This window comes from Sardina pilchardus, chromosome 11 (genome assembly GCF_963854185.1).
Source record: "Sardina pilchardus chromosome 11, fSarPil1.1, whole genome shotgun sequence".
Taxonomy (NCBI): Eukaryota; Metazoa; Chordata; class Actinopteri; order Clupeiformes; family Clupeidae; genus Sardina; species Sardina pilchardus.
The window spans coordinates 14,225,437-14,241,459 of NC_085004.1; the positions used below are offsets into that span (position 1 = coordinate 14,225,437).

A 16,023-nucleotide genomic window follows, 5' to 3' on the forward strand; every position below is an offset into this window, starting at 1 on the left:
ATCTTGGATGTTTGTGGTATTTGGTTATTTGCAGTTATAAATAGGGTGGAGTCAATATGTGTGTCACCGAGTCAATATTGTTTTTTCCTGTAACCATTATATCTGCCAGTCTCTTCTTATCTTGCCAGTGGTAATTTCTTTTCTCTCACAAAAACTCAGATCACATTGAGCTTATCGCCATCATTCTCCATGGAAACACTATACTAATTTTAAACTTGTTTATATCTTAGACAGTGGATTCGACTGTAAACATAATCAACCAGATATGTGCCACTGATAACAGCTACCAGCACCAGTGAGACAGCAGTGATTCTTCTGAGGGTTCTGTCAATTGCTCCAAGGGAGGAGGCCAGGACTCCTCACCCACCCCACAAAGGGCAGTTGCTCAAGTGATGTGTGAGAGGCTAATGTGTGAACGTTCCTGCAGCCATTTGTCCATGCCGGCTCGGGGCCGCAGACAAGGGTTATATCACTTCCTCCTTCCCGGCGACACACGCACGGCTCTAACTAGGTTCAAAACGGTGCGATGTGGGTGCTTGTTTCGCATTCGGCAGGACAAAGGCCGGATTCATACCTCCCAAAGTTTCTGACTCAGCTAGCATCCCCCACCAGCACCGCGCTGCTAACCCTCCTCACCGCTCCCCATCCCCCAAGTGAGCGGTGCAGTAAATTAGGAGGTTGTTTTAATGCAGGCCTGGCTGCTGGGATTAGGGCTAAACCTCTCTGCTGTCAGTTAATAGGAAGGTACAGCACAGTTGGTGGGGTTGGTGTCTTGTAATCCTCTCCCCCTAAACACACATGCACTGGCTTCCACACACACACACACACACACACACACACATTGGCCTTATCGCTTCCTCAAAATTCGGCACTGTCTTCTCACACATCAGGGCAGGATGACGGTGCCAGCTAGTTCGGGAGCCCAGTGGAGCAGAAACAAAAAAGGTGTGGTTGGCCCTCTCTGCATTATCCATTGGCTGGCCGGTGCCAGTCTCTGGCTCACGCAAGAAGTCTGGGGATGATGACTTAATGTTTATGTAAAGTGCCTTTAGCTGAAAGCTGGCCAGGAGCTGAGTGTGGCGTGAGTGCTCTCAAAAGCGCCCCTGATAAATGCTGCTGAGGTAAGGCGTTCTCTCCCCCGCCCGTCCACGCCAACCCACCCCACCCAGCTCCTCCCAGCGTCCCCATCTCCTAAATCCCCCCCCCCCCCCCCCCCGTGTTTATTCTGGGATCGTGTTTATTCCTTTTTAGCCACGAGGCTGGGTTTCCCTCTTGGCTGCTTTTCGGGAGCAGAGTGGAGCGGAGCAGAGCGTTTCGGGGAAGGTCACTTTTAGGTGGGAGGGAAGATCCGCAGCTCGACTCGCCTTGAATGAGCCGCTCGCTCCGGGAAGCGCTGAATTAGGAGTGACAGACAGGGGATGGGGTGGGGTGGGGTGGGGCGGGGGTGAGGGCTGGAGGGGAGGGGGGGGAGAGGGGGCAAGCGAGAGAGAGAGAGAGAGGTGCATTGTGGGCCGGCTGCTCCAGCTGTCCTGCCGCTGTGCTGCATGGTTTCTTCAGGCGCCTGGCAGGCAGCCAATCAGGGCCGACGGAATCAGTGCCACTTCAGTTCAGTGTGTCAGCGCGGGCGGCAGGAGGAGGGAGGGAGGGACGGAGGCGGGGTGACAGGGGGTGGGGAGGGGTTGGTAGGCGGCTCTGCTCTCCGCATCCCACCTGCAGACGCGTCCTGCGTCACTGCTGCTGCTGCTGCTGCTGCTGCAGTGGCAACAGAGATGGCCTCGTTCACCCCATCCTCTTCCTCTTTCTCTCTCTCTTTCCCCATACCCCACCCCACACACAGACCCACAATCAATTCACAAGCCAGGGAGCGCCGGCTCGTTTTTCAGCCGCTGTTGCCCAAACAGACAGCAGTGCTTCAGCATGCACGAAACATGCCATCAAGCTCAGAGCAACGAGCCTATTACTGTATAATGTGAGATATCCCCCAGCAGTCAAACAAGATGCTTTGTTTCTGTGCTATTTTATTGCCCCAATAAGTGGCAGTGATACAGTGTAGTAAAAAAAGCATATTCAATTACAGTGTTTCTCAGCACTGTCTTTGTAAACTGCCTCCCTGTGCAGACAAAGAACTAGAGCCAGGCTGCTCTCGTTCTCTCTCTCTCTCTCTCTCTCTCTCTCTCTCCTTCTCCCTCCCTCCCTCCCTTGCTTATTTTTTTCCTGCTCCCCGCTCTTGGTTAGAGTAAGATGGGATGAGGTCAGACTATCCAAACAGGGCTGCTTTGGTGGCTCTCCACTCTGCTCGAGTCGCGGCCGTTCCCGACTGCCCAGTTTCCTGTGACCTCGGGGGCCGTCGTGTCAGTCAGTCGGCAGCTCAGGGCAACAGATTTAAGCCTCTCAGCGCTGGCCACGACCAGTTCCTCCACAGACAGCCCAGGCCGGCCCCGGCCCCTGGCCCCGTCCGTTCGCACACAGACAGGTCTGGGTCACGCTACGCTAAGCTCCTCGTCTTCTCATTAGCGGGCCAGGCAGGTAATCGCGTCTAAGCAGCTGGTTAACTTCTAATGCCAAACAGCAAATATCAGTTACAATGCATCAGCCGCCCCATGCCAGAGGAAGACTTTGCAGTACAACAAAATGAGCAGTGAGGGCTTACAGCAGGCGAAGCACGCCCCAGAGTATTTTCCATAGAGCAGAGGCTTAGCTTAGGCTGGCTAATTGGAGGATACTATCAGACAGATTTCCTGTGCTGAATGAGAAACAATTCTGCCGCAGTGATTTTTAATGTGGAATAAAATAAAACATGCCCACTGCTTGTAAACCCGTTGCATTACGGAAAACCAGATACTGTTTACATTTATGAGGCACATTCTATATATTTTACACCTTTATATATGTATTATGAATGAATTATATGCATTATTATATTATACATTTATCAAACACACAAACTCACAGGTTTAGGATAAGATGAAATGGCCATTATTTAAACCTTATTTCAATCTGCCCCTAAAAAGCCAAGTGGAACATTAGTGTGATATACACTTCATGTGTCGCAGCTATGGAGAACTGCAGAACATCCAGCTATTTACTGTCTGTGTTATGATGGTTCTTTCTCCCTTTATTTTATATCACTGGATGTCATAAAACGTTTCAGCTGCGCGGCGAGCATTTTAACAAGAAAAACATGTGCTCATAAAAGTCATGTCATTAAGATGACCACTGCTATTCCATATGGGCAGCAGAAAATACACCAGGCCTGCTCTGGGAGGCTGACAGTGACTGACGACGTCCAACCGCTTGTTTCCAGTCTGCAAACATCCAGCTTTTTAGTCAGACCAATGCACCGTTTTGCTCCAGAGGGACAAAATATCCTGGGGATTAACACTCAGAGTAATAGTCAGAACCCCTGGAACACTCCACTTCATGTAGCACACAGGCTCACATATGACGGGCTAATTAATAACATGCATTTGGGAACAAAGAGCGTTCTCTCTGTTTTATGCACCATATGTACAAATTGGTGCTTACAGGCAAATTGGTGATGACATTTCTATTGTGCGCATACATAAGCATGTATGTTAGACACTGAGCCATTTGGTGAAGCTACAGTGAGCAATTGTGTTGTTTAGTATGTAGTATGTTTTATGGGTAGTACATACAACACAAGACTTGCCAAGTTGGAATAGAACTAACGTGAGGGGGGAAAGTGAATGTATACGTGTTGCATCAAAGAGGTGTACAATTTGAAATACACTTTAATGTTACACAAAGGATATTAGGCTACTCAATGTTACGAGCAGCAACATGTTTCTTTGTATTACCAAATCTCAAGGTGCCAAATTACACAGCATACATTTTCTTTCCTGCCTTTGTCATTAAATACCCTACACCCTGTGTAGAAAATCATTTAAAAAAAAAAAAAAATGACAGATAATTTAACACAATTTTCATACTTCCATTATAATATAGATTTGGGCTCCAAAAAAAAAAGATTTCTGAATGAGAATGAGCGGTACATCTCACGTTCTCAGGTCTAAAGGAGTTAGTATTAGCATACCTATTGTTCCCCAAAACTGAGGTGACAAAGCAAGTGCTTCTCGTCTCAATGCCTCTGAATTGGTTTGAAATTTTCTTTGTGTGAGAGAAGCAGATTCCCCTCCCCCATACAACCCTCCAGTATGACCACAATGGGTGCCTTTGCCTCTAGATGCAGTTGCTTTTTGGGAGAGCTTCAGTATACGCACCTCCACCATGGCCTCAACATTTACATGCCGTCCAGCACCACAAACGAATCATGTCATGTCATTTGCTTGCCTATTGTTGGTGACACATCACCTCATATTTTTTTCAGACCAGAAAACAATATATTATTCCGCTTCATGACAAAGTAGGCTACAAGCTCTTCTTGTTGTACACTGACATGACATCTTCGATTATATGGAGGTGGGCCTGATCAGATTAAAATGTAGAATAAACAATAAAAAACACACCATTTTATTGTTATATTTCTCTGATATCAGCCTTACTAAAGAGCTCATTTTCTTTTACACCTTAGCAGTTAAACCAAAAACTGTTTACCTTGAGTAGGCTAGGCTACTGCATTTGAGTAGGACCTGTGGTAGATGTAGAGTACGTTTTGAATTGATCGAGACCCTTTTGTCAGCTGCCCCTGTCCACTGGTGTAAACATCCTGAGGAAATGAGAAGTGTTTGAACACAACAATTACCTGTTAGTTGTTTCAAGTTGCTGAGCAAGAGGGGAGGAGAGTCTGATGTCATTTGGCAAATGCCGTGTACGAGTCAACTAAATAGATAAAAAGGGAGAGCCAACTACTGTCATAAAGCGCGTGGTCATAAACCAGCGCTTATGTTGAAGAGGGACTTTCAGACCCGTGCTCTGGAAGGGGAGAGAGAGGGAGAGAGAGCGAGGGAGGGAGAGAGCAGAGGAAACTGCATTCATCACAAACATCAAACAAAGAGCACATGTCCGGGCATGTTAGCAGACATTTGTTCTTTACTTGAAATCGATTTATCTACGTTTGTAAATCTATTTATCTTGATATCAAGATGCCTTACTATATTTTAAAAACAACAAAACATAAAATATTCCATTCTAGATTATATGAAATTGCAGATGAAGGCTAAGTCTAGCCATGCCTACGCAACAAGATATCTTCAGGACCTGTAGTTCATGGTGCTGATCAGAAGTAAACATTACGTCATGCGAATATTAATATGTAGGTTACATAGACTATTCTTACAGGTTATTCTGCAGTGTTATGACACGGTAGGGCCAAACGCACATAGGATACGTTATAATGTAAAGACCTCCACAGAGCGTATAGGTTACACATTGTAGGGCTCATTGATAGTAAGATACTGATTGAAAATCAATTATCACCTCAAAAGCTGAGCATGTGAGACACAATGCAACAAAGTATCTTCTCTACAAGAAATATCAAGGTAAACAGTAACTATACCCAACAAAATGTATTTCTGTAACAACTTAGAGGTATGTTGCTAAATTGTAAAAAATTAACTCCAGTCATAGAAATTGTCTATCATGGTTTAATTAGACAACAAAGGAGGGAGGGAGTAGGGGACTGGATGCTTAGCCGGTAACCTCCCATCCACCTAGTTCTGCCCAATCAGACCTGCGCATGCAAATAGCAGCAGCGCCGCACCGTCCCTGCCCAACCAGTGACGTCATTCGCACATATCCCCCAGTAGTGCTGTCTGGTTGCAGCAAGTCAGACAGAAAACAGAAAAGAGCTGAGTGAGCCGGGGAGGGGCCCTTTGAAGGAATATTGCCACCGCCGGCATTCCAACAACTCAGTAGGCTACTTCGGAATACGCATACTGTCCGTCCGCAACAATCTAGGAGCTGGGCGCAGAGATCGTCCGCACAGGTCGGACTGCACTGATTTTTAACTGCCTGGAGAGGAGAAGCACTGATTTGCACCAGTGGCTTGAAACCGGTGTCCCCTCTCTCTCCCTGCTCAACCCTGCCCTCCTTCCGTAGTTCTTTCCCTTTGTCTGATCTCCCTGATCCCAGAGACTGCAAGATCTCTAAAGATGCCTAGTTCGCTCTTCGCCGACATGGAGAGGAATGGGAGTAACCAAGGGGACGCCTTGGACGACCAAAGAGCCCTACAGATAGCACTGGACCAGCTTTCGTTGCTCGGTTTGGACAACGACGAAAATTCAATGTATGACAATGAGCCGAGGAAAAAGAGCGTGAACATGACCGAATGTGTCCCAGTTCCTAGTTCAGAGCACGTAGCTGAAATCGTCGGCAGACAAGGTGCGTAGTCTACAACACTCTTTTCTTTCACCTCATTTGTGTTAGTCCTTGACTTGCGCTGTTGACGCGTTTTAGGCTACTGTTAGATTTGGCTTTTGTTATGGGACAAGACGTGTCCATGTGCGCAGACACCATAGCCTATATTTTCCTCTGCATTACCCTCGCACTCAACAACAAAACAAAGACATAGCGGAATAGTGCCTTAGCACGCAGACAGTGCAACTGACAGGACTAGAACAGTATCAACTGGCTTTCCTCTTCCAATGTCATATTATATCATCCTGTCCCACTTACTATTCTGAGTCAACAAAAGCAATTTCATAAGCATCATTCTTTTTCGAAGCTGGAGTAGGCTACTAATTGACTGCTGTGTCGTAGGGATGGCATAGTCTACAAAAGTTATACGATATTAGGGAAAACAGTAGTTTTTTTGTAGCATCGGCATTTCTGTAAAAACCTCATCTTATCGTTGAAGAATTGCATTTGTTATGTATGTGTGGACGATGCTAAACAGTTTATGCCTTTTGGAAAGCCACGGAACATGATGAATTCTGCATGCATTTTTTTCCTCGGTGCTATTTTTGACCTGACTGCTGTATGTCATGTAGCTGGGCATGTGGTTTGAATTTGTGCACTGAAGAAATGACTGAATTGTTGTTCTGGAATATCTGATTGCTCTAGCTTTAAAACACTTTAGAGTTACACATGTCAGCTTGTTAGGGCACTAGTGTCGAGTCTTTAAACCCCACCTATACTTACAATTATCTTCAATGTTTTATTCTAAATATAGGTTGCAAAATTAAAGCCCTGCGAGCAAAGACCAACACCTATATCAAGACTCCAGTGCGTGGGGAGGAACCAGTCTTTGTTGTGACAGGCAGACGAGAGGATGTAGCAATGGCTAGGAGGGAAATCATCTCTGCAGCAGAGCATTTCTCCATGATCCGAGCCTCTAGGAACAAAAACAGCACCCTGAATGGGAGTGGCACTGTCCCCGGGCCGCCCAACCTTCCCGGGCAGACCACCATCCAGGTGCGGGTTCCCTACAGGGTGGTGGGATTAGTGGTGGGACCCAAGGGGGCCACCATCAAGCGGATCCAGCAGCAGACGCACACCTACATCGTCACGCCCAGCCGAGACAAAGAGCCGGTCTTCGAGGTCACGGGCATGCCGGAGAACGTGGACCGCGCGCGGGAAGAGATCGAAGCACACATCGCCATGCGCACCGGGGGGCTCATCGAGCTGACCGACGAGAACGACTTCCACGCCAACGGCACGGACGTGGGCTTCGACCTGCACGGCCACGCCAGCCTGTGGAGCAAGCCTACCTCCAGCGTGACCCCCACCTCTGGGCGCAAGCCTTTCTCCAACTACCGCAACGACAGCTCCAGCTCGCTGGGCAGTGCCTCCACAGACTCCTACTTCGGAAACAACAGCAGCTCCCGGCTTGCAGACTACAGCCCTCCAAGCCCCGCCTTGAGCTACACCGCCTCCAACAACGGCAACAACAACAACAACAACGTCAACATCAATGTGAACACCAATGGCAACGAGTTTGTCTACGGGAGCGAGGTGATATCGCCCGACTGCACTGACATGACCTTCGAGTCCTCACCCGGATTTGACCCCACGCCTGCTCCCCCCGGACTCCTCTGGTCCCAGTACGAGCGCGGCGTGTCCGGTGGTGGAAACAACTCAGCCATCTATCCTGCCAATGCTTCCACTAATGCCAACGGGATGATTGCTAACCAGCGGCGTGCCAACGGGGTGGGCTGCAACAACCAGCCCCGGCTGTCCCCGCCCCTGAACCACGCCGGTGGGGCCTCCGAGCACCCTCTCGCCCGCCGCGTGCGCAGCGATCCCGGGGGCGGCACGCTGAGCTTCCCCAACTACCCGGGCAACGCGCTGTCCGCCGGCATCAACGGCCTCTCGGGCTCCCACCTCCCCGGGGTGCCGTCCGACTCCTCCGCCTCCTCCACCTCCAGCTCCTCGTCCAGCTCCTCCTCGGGAACCAGCCGGAAGGGCAGCCGGGACTGCTCGGTGTGCTTCGAGAGTGAGGTCATTGCAGCGCTGGTCCCCTGTGGCCACAACCTGTTCTGCATGGAGTGCGCCAATCGCATCTGTGAGAAAAATGAGCCCAAATGCCCTGTCTGCCACGCAGCTGTTACTCAGGCTATACGTATATTTTCATAAGTTGTACCCAACATGCAGATAGCAACAAACCACCATGAACAAAACTCGTAAGGCTTTATGAAATCCTAATAACGTGTTCTTGTATGTATATATACATATGTATGTTAAGCTGCAGTATCCAAAAAGGGACACCCTTCAGGGCTCCATATTAATTGTTTATAATGTACTGTAGCTTGGGACAATATTTTCAACATCTAATGCATGTTTTAAATATTAAAGCCTAGTAATCAATAGTTCTAGTAAATTGTACACAACATTAATGAAGTTATAACATGGAGTTAGATCTTGATTGAGGTACTTAAGTCAATTTTTGTTGACTGTTAAAGAAACTGGCCTTTAAGTTTCACTGATCGAATGTATTGGTAGCAGAGCTTGTGGTTAGGAAATTTGGAGGGCCTTGACAAAACAGGATTATTGACTTCTGAAGGTGACGATACTGCAGCTAGACAGGAGAGACAGCTGAGGGAGAGCAACAACATATCCTACATATATATGTACAGATTAAAATTCCACAAGTTGAAAGTTTTAAATATTAATTACATTAATACAGATTGAAGTATTTTATTCTTTTTTGACTTGAAAGATTATATTTCGTATTGCAAAGATGTTTACAAATATTTTAATTTAAGTTCAGTGAACTTTTTTGTAGCTGGGTTAAAATATCGTTTATTTTTAGTATGGCCTTATGGCAGTGAACACTGTATTATTTTAATATCACACAAATGTGGGAAGAAATTCAGACCACAACATGTGTATCGCATTTACCAGTATTCTGTTGGGATGGAGGTTTTGTAGGTTCAGCAAAAAATGTCTTTTAAATCCGCTTCACCCAGCATATTTTTTATTCAGTAATATAAAGCATATTTTATTCTATATTATTACAAAACATTGAAATGTATAAAACTTAGTAAGTCAAACAAAAAGGAAACCGTTTATGCTTTCTAAAATTTGTATGAATTAGATTCCAGTGGGAATTACAGAGTTCTGTTGCACCACTATAGTTTAGTATTTCTATTTTAATACATTTCTTTACCACTTGTTTATGTATATGTAGGTGAAGTTACTTGAGCGTAAATGTACTTTATTGAGCAAAGTTTAAAAACAAAGTATATTTTATTTTATGATAAAGGGCCTTTAACCTCATGGTGAAATACTAATATTATATTTGCTGAAACAAGATTTGAAAATGTATCAAGAGTTTTATTTTTCTGACATTTAAAGTTCTACATGATAAAGTAAAACTTAAGTAATGGTGCTACTTCATGTTTTTTTAAGTATTTCTATATAAGTCCAATAAAATGGTACATGAAACCATGGAGTGCTCTAGTCTTTAATGTAGATTCTACCTTGTCTTCTTTGTCCAAGTCGTATTACTTGCTACCCAAGATTGGCTATTCTGTCAGTCAAACAGACCACTTGTAAGAGCTTTGCCCCCAACCATTTGATTCCTGTGGCTTTTCCTCACTTGTCCCCCTTTCTTTCCATTATGTAGTTATCTCACAATAGCTCCCTGAAAAACAGAGTGGAACAACAGTGATCTGTCTAGAGCAGGGCAGTGTTTTTTTCTCCCCCTCAAAGAGAAACCCCATACAGCGCAGCAGTTGTGGTGGCCATCACTACTTGTGTAGTTTCCTTTTCTTTTCAGTTGTCCTCAGTGACCTGCTGGCTCTGATGCTCTGGCTTGTACATTTTGAGATCTCAGAACAGGTTAAGTGTGTACTGTTATGGACCTGGCCAAAAAAAATGAGACCACATGGGCCTCACAGGTCATTTCTGTGAATATTAGTTTGTACATTTAGGCTATGGGTCATGGTAGTGGCAGTTGGAATTTTTTAAATGGGCATGTCTGGTAAGAATTTGCATATATATTAAATCGGCATCGCACAGGTTCAGCTGAATAATTCCACCTCCTAGACCAGCAGTCCCATGTCATGTGGTTGGCTTGGAAAGAGTGACGCGGAGGCACATGCCCCATTGCTAGATAATAAATGTGGAGAAACAGCCCTTAATGATAAGTTTAAAATGGAAACATCCAAACGCTGGCCCTGCAGTTTGGCCTCATAAACCATACTATTAGGAAACAATTCCAGTGCCTTGAAAAAAAAAAGAGCTGACAAGTGTTTTATCCAAATTCGGAACACATGCTACAATTTAGTTTGCAACTGTTTTGTCCTAACAAGAATATGATTCAAAACTGCTGAAGAATGACAACAGAGCTGAAGGAAACAGGCCTTTTTCTGTTCTCATTACATTATGCCCTTGCTTACTTCTCTGAATGCGGGCATAATAAATTACTTTTGGAATGGCAAGCAGGAGTATTTTCAGAGGCAATTTTTCTCCTACGTCCTTTTTGATAAATTTGCGATTAAATCACAACTTAGGAGTGAAAAATGTCATGTTTGCTGATGTAATGACTGTGCCATTGCCCAGGAAAGAGTTTTAATTAGATATCAGGCATCCAGAAGCCAGCTGATGCCCACAGACGAATAGATCAGCCACATACCCAGGTTGTGTTAGCACAAGAGATGCCATGTTCTGAGTCTGGCATCTCAGACCCAACCCTAAAATAGGAATCCAGGCAACTGAGATGTAACACTGCATTTAATGTGCAGCTGCCACCACCCCTGCTGAAGAAAGGATAGAGAACTCCCTCTCCCTCTGTCTCCCCCCTCCTCTCTCTCTCTCTCTCTCTATCTCCCCCTTTCCCTTCAAGCAGAGTCCCATCTTTTATTCATGAGGACCCTAGCTTATCATTGTGCTCAGGGTAGATTCCTCATCATTTTATTTGACTCCTGCCACCCGATAGCAAGCGGAAGCCTGCTAACTACTCCTTGGTCATCGTACTGAGTCAGCCAGAGATATTCAGATGTACAGGAAAACAAAACTGTAGAGGACATGAAAACAGTGGTGGATAACTTGACAGTCAGATACTAAATATATTTGGGTTTATGCCATAACAAATCTGTCATGTTTGAGAGGAGATTATTTAAACACATTTCATCTCTCTGAAATGTTTATTTTATGCGATGCTTGACACACTGTGGGTTATTCTGTGCTTTAGGACAATGACTCATTTCCTAACTGCACCTGAGTAATATTGCTTTTATGGCTTTACCACATCTCCCTCATATCTTTATCAGTGGCAGTACTTGAGTGTGAGTGGTAGTGTGTGAGTGTGAGTGTGTGTGTTCAGTAAACAGTGGCACTATCAGCCCAAATATTGGAGACGTTTTTTGCCCTTTGACCTCTGTGTGTCCTTTGGGGCATGCGTTCGGGGAAACCGATGCAATCTGTACATTGCTGACCTGCTGTCTCGCTCTCACGTTGCCCCCTTCCACCCCCCCCCCCCCCCCCACCCCCCACAGACTTCTGGCCTGGGTCTCATGTGTGTCCTTGTCGCAGGCTGTTCAACCCACCGTTACAGAGCATTCAGCATGAATCTGTCTCACGGCCATGTTGTGGAGGACACGGGCGTGGTGATGGATACATTATAGATGAGCAGGCGTTTTAGGGCATGTGTCTGTGTGTGTGTGTCTGCATAAAATAATTTCTATACTTGAGAGAGCACAGCGATCTAAACATGTTTGCCTCAAATTGTCCAGAATCGAGCCAGACACCACTTTGGCTGGGAACACCATGCGAGTGTGCCGTCTGGAGTCTCAGACAGCACAAGGTGACTAGTCAGTTCACACTCTTTATTCAGCCGTGGATTAGAAACAAGTGGGAACGCTCTTATTTACACACAAAATCGCATGCGTATGACTGATCACCAATGAAGTGCTATCTTAAATAGCATTTGCAAATGTTACAACACATCTTTGGTTAGACACACCGTCCTACAGTGATAGCAGTTGTGTAGCACTAACAGTGTTGATCTCTGCACAACTGCACACTCATGCAAAATGGCATAAGCATATATTTAATGTAAATGTTCAAATCAGAAGACAGACATGAGTTGGACTCCGCCGGTGATCTGAATGGAATGGGAGCAAGAACACTGTATTGAAGGGGCGTCTCTGTTTATGGTTCCTTTATGTTTTTTGTGACATTTGAATATAAAATGTGTTTCACACTCAGAATAGCACATACACTGTAGTAAATAGGTTTCTGTAAGAAGTAAAAATGACAACAGACACCAACACACTCCTCTCTTCAGGAAGTGTTTTCATTTTTCTAGGTGAATAGACACTGCCTATTCAGTGATATGACATTAACAGACACACATAGAGGGAGAAAGGGGAGTATAGTCACATTAGGTTCATTCAAAATTGCATTTGTGATTGAAAAAAAAAGAAAAAAAAAACGGCAGGTGACGGTGTCAGATCTGCTACACTGGCAAACATGTGCAGCCTTCGCAAATCTCTAGCTGAAGATGCTCGATGATTCATTCCTCAAACATCTCATTTCCATCACAATATAGAGGTGTCCACCACGTTAGCAAGCTGTGCGCAGAGCTAAAAGAGGAAACAGAGGTGTGTGATGAAGTCAGTCATGACACCGAGAGGTACTCAAGCACACTTGTTATTCATACACAATATATATTATATTATATACAATATGATATGCAGATGTGGGCCATCATGGCTAGGATGCCACCAGTGGTGTAGTCTAGTTAGCTTAGTGGATATACTGTGATGTAGTTAGCTGTAGTGAGTATACTGTGATCAACTCCAAATGTTATACTTTGCTATTTTAAGTGGACATACTGAGATGGTGATGCTTTTTAAGTGGGTTTACTGCGTAGTCCTGCGTCCTTAGTCTTAGACTACACCACTGGATGCCACCATACCTTACTGTGTTGGCACAGGCTGAAACGTGGGTAGGGACAAAAATACACATGCCAGCCCGTGGCATGGCCTACATCTACCAGCAACTTAATGTGATTTCATTCCATTCTTTTGTCGGATTGGTGAAGCACACCCTCCGAATTAATTGTGTTAACCAGTGAGTGCAGCACAGAGAATGATAAGTCTTCTGTGTCTTTTGCTTTTTTTCCCTGAGATGTGCCAGAAGCTTTAAGACAAAGCCCTTTTTTTTCCCAGTGTGGTGATTAGAAATGCCTTTGGTCACAAAGATTAGAGGGGAAATTGGTTCAGGTCGCTGGATGAGTGGAATGGCTCATGAGGTGAATCAGTGGTTTGACAAATTCTTCGGAGTGGCTTGGTGAAAGCCCAGGCCTCTGCATAATGCTGGAAGGACACATGCATTATCACTTAACCACATGCATTAAATCTCAACGGAAGAAAAGAAATGGCCATGGAATCCTCGCCACTGAGTCGACATAAATGAACAATAACAGGAGGGGGGGGGGGGGGGGGGGGGGGGGGGGGGGGCATCATAGTCATATGTAAGTGGTTTGCCGGTGTCATGCTAGACAGGTGCTTTTTGCCAGTACAAATTTACATATAAGTTCAAGTATTAATGCTTTGCATCAAATGTGTCAACAGCACTTTCATTTAACTGCATGAAGCACATGCCATTCCACATCTATGGGTTATCAGAGACATTCAAATAATAAACTCTAATCATATTCTATTCATAACTGATAATAACTATGCAATTCTCAAAATGTACGTGGCTATATTAGAATTAATGTGAGAGAAACAACATTGTATTCTCTCTCCGCCAGATAAGTGTAGATTTAATAATGGTGGAGAAATCGAAAACAAGATGAAACTACAACTAGTAAAAGATAAAAAAGATTTAAAAAAAAAAGTCTTCTTGAGGCATCGCTCTTTGTCTTTGATGCTGATGCATTGTTATGTAAAAAGTGTAATTAGACGGGCATCATAACTCCATATCAGTAATTATGGACTCTGGAGGAGGTCTGCGAGACTTTCTGCTGTTTGCTGGAAGGATCTGGATGATGAAAACAAAACCAAAAATACTTTTTAAAAATACTTCGAGGAACTGCACATTTCCAGAGAGTAAAACACAAGTGCAGTCTTTCTGTTTCAAGACAAATGCTCATTGGAGGGGGGAACCAAGAAGTATTTCTCACAGAATAATGAACACACTTACTCAGTTGTTCTCTTTCCCAGACCTCAGGTGGTAGTGTTTCTAAATCCCCGCTCCAGTAGTATATGCATACGATATCTCTCCGCCTCAGTGCTAGCCAACCCTAGTGGAGATGCTTGGTTAGAGAAATGATAGGACAAGAACCAGTATGCGTTAAGCTTCTGTTGCTGCATGTGAACTGTGGTTTCAGTCAAGTTATACTAGATCAGGCCTGATTAGAATCTGTTATTAAATGGCCCTTTGGTATAAGTACTTTGGTCTATATTTCATCCAAGCTGTTAAAAAATCTAAAATATGGTAGGTGATTAAGAAAGAAGATTAGCCCGTTAGAATGAAGGATTTCCAAGTGAGAGTGGAGTGAGATTTTTAAAAACAGCATTAAGCACATTACTGGAGGATTTTGAAGCTGCATGGTTGAGGACCCCATATACAGTTATGTTAATTGTGAGCATAAGCCGTATAAAGCAGCCATTAACAAGGGAGTGTTTGCTTTTCTACCATCTTTCCTCAGTAAGGTCAAAGCGCTATGTAGGAGTTAGTGAGCATCGTTAATGGTCATCCTATCGCAATATACTGTATGAGATGTCATAAACAGGTCTCTCCCACGCCTCAGGGGCTACCTTGTTTCAGACACTTACCATTATTGCTAGCTTGACAAAGGAGACTGTCCAGCAGCAGCCTCACTATCCCTGACAGGAAGTATGGCACGAACGTGAGTGCTTGTCTAGGCAGAGAGGTGTCTGACTTGCTGACCCCCTGACACACTTTTTGATCTAGGCATCAGGGGCAGCAGGTGGTGGGCAGTAGACGAGTCAGGAACGGATCGAGGCCCTGACGGCCGCGGCAGAGGCAGCAGCGGTGGCGTAGGTAGACAGCCAGCCCTTGGCTCGGACAGTGATGGCCACGTGACTGAGGACCTGTCCTGTCCTGCGCTTACCTCGTCCAGCTGTCAGAGGCTCGGCAGAGAGAGCGAGAGAGCGAGAGAGCGAGAGCTCTGGCGTGGGCTGAGACAGCACCGTCGGTGCTCCTCTCTCTCCTGCGCCAGCCAGCGCCACACCTGCCAAAGACTGCTGTTTGCCGTGCTGGCAGCCCGGAACCTTCTGTAGCAGCGGAAATAATCACCTCTGCTGAGAGTAGGGAGGAGAGGCCATACCAACCCACCACCAGACCTGTGAGTGAAAATTAGAGAATTCATTTGACAACTCCCACATAGCAGTGTTCTTTTTTTTTTTTTTTTTTTTTTTTAATGCTGAGAGTCAATGACAAGCAACTTAAAAAGTCTACAAATCGTTACTCCCAGAAAAATAATGACCTCATTTCTCACCCCACACATGACACATGAGCTCAGTCTGATACTCACCTTGAAATATTTCTCATGGGGTGAAATTCATTATTTTTTAGGAGAGGAGCAACTACCGTGCCAAATTGTCCAGTTTCTGTCCGCTGTAAACGTTTCACGTTGGCCACAGAACTGAGCTGAACGTGTGATCTGAACCCCAGGGAGGCCCAGCC

The 16,023-nt window shown here is 45.2% G+C and overlaps 1 protein-coding gene across 1 annotated transcript; it reads left to right on the top strand.

Annotated features, from left to right (window-relative positions):
* Positions 1-5,698: 5,698 nt before the first annotated feature.
* Positions 5,699-9,798, top strand: mex3b (mex-3 RNA binding family member B). The gene is made up of 2 exons (XM_062549843.1): positions 5,699-6,300; positions 7,091-9,798. Exons 1-2 carry the CDS (start codon positions 6,072-6,074, stop codon positions 8,491-8,493), a joined length of 1,632 nt encoding a protein of 543 aa, XP_062405827.1. The 5' UTR covers positions 5,699-6,071; the 3' UTR covers positions 8,494-9,798.
* The last annotated feature ends 6,225 nt before the right edge of the window (positions 9,799-16,023 follow it).

Coding starts and splice junctions, on each gene's coding strand:
- mex3b (XM_062549843.1), top strand. CDS start 6,072: ATGCCTAGTTCGCTCTTCGCCGACATGGAGAGGAATGGGAGTAACCAA. Junction 6,301..7,090: donor TGAAATCGTCGGCAGACAAG/GTGCGTAGTCTA, acceptor TTCTAAATATAG/GTTGCAAAATTAAAGCCCTG.